Consider the following 1,065-nt stretch of genomic DNA (forward strand, 5'->3'; position numbering starts at 1 on the left):
TGTGCCACCACGCCCGGCTCACCTTTTTTTTTAAGTTTCTGGTTTTTTATGAGACATTGGCTAAGTTGCCGAACTGCCCAGACTGGCCTCTAACTCACGATCGTCCTGCCTGAGTACCCTATATTGTTGAGATTACAAGCATGCAGGATGCCCACTTAAGGTCTATCTTTACCGTTTTTTTTTCCCCCCAGTACTGAGAATCTAGCTCACAACCTCGATCTTGCCAGGTAGGCGCTGTGCCGCTGAGCTAAATCCCCTGCCCCTCTTTTTTTCTGTCTTTTGGAAACAGAGTCTTGCTATGCAGTTCAGGCTGGCCTTGAGCTCACGTTGTAGCCAGGCTGGTCTCTCTCTTTTTTTTTTTTTTTTTTTCCCCTTGGTGCCGGGAATCGAACTCATGACCTCTCACTTGCCAGGCAGGCGCTTGCGCCACTGAGCTATATCCCCGCCCCCCCAACCCCCCAGGCTGGTCTCAAACAAGTAACACGATCCTCCTGCCTCAGCCTTCCGAGTGCTGGGATTACAGGTGTGCGCCACCACGTCCGGCAACATCTTTCTTTATCCTTCCACCCATGTCATAATCATCTGAAAAGCAAGAAACGAAATCAAACATCCTCCGATTCTCTCCGTTTTTGTTAAACTAGGCCCCAAAGCGGTCGTGCTGAGACACACCTGGCACGCCCCGCTGAACACACAGTCTCTACACGCTCACTTCCTCCTCAGCCGCCTGATCGCCAAAGTAAAGGCGCGCTTCCCGCACGCCTCCTTGAAGGACGACGTTCGGGGACTTAGCAAAGGGCTGGGTGGGACGCACGAGCACCGTTCCCGCACATGCCCCGACGACCGCGCCCCGACTCAGCAGGACCGCGCGCGGCGCGGCGCCCTCCCCACCCCACTTCTCCAGTTCTTTATACTCGAGGGCAGGAACGTACAAAGGCCGCCGCGACGCCCTTTCAGCCGACCCAAGCGAGCCGCGCCGTCCACGAATGCGCCAAAGCACCCGCAGCGTCCCGGCGGGCTCCGAGGCCGCCGCGCTTGCCGAGCTCCCGGCCGGGCCGCGGGAGCGGC

General features: G+C 57.5%; 1 protein-coding gene across 1 annotated transcript; it reads right to left on the reverse strand.

The window, feature by feature from the left end:
- Nucleotides 1-612: 612 nt before the first annotated feature.
- On the reverse strand, nt 613-1,065 carry LOC106148022 (collagen alpha-2(I) chain-like; the record flags this gene model as incomplete). The annotated part of the gene is given in 1 exon segment (XM_013511837.1): nt 613-1,065. A coding segment is annotated over 1 exon segment (368 nt), but the record flags the coding sequence as incomplete, so codon positions are not given.

This window comes from Chinchilla lanigera, unplaced genomic scaffold (assembly GCF_000276665.1).
Source record: "Chinchilla lanigera isolate Chin_1 unplaced genomic scaffold, ChiLan1.0 scaffold00013, whole genome shotgun sequence".
Taxonomy (NCBI): Eukaryota; Metazoa; Chordata; class Mammalia; order Rodentia; family Chinchillidae; genus Chinchilla; species Chinchilla lanigera.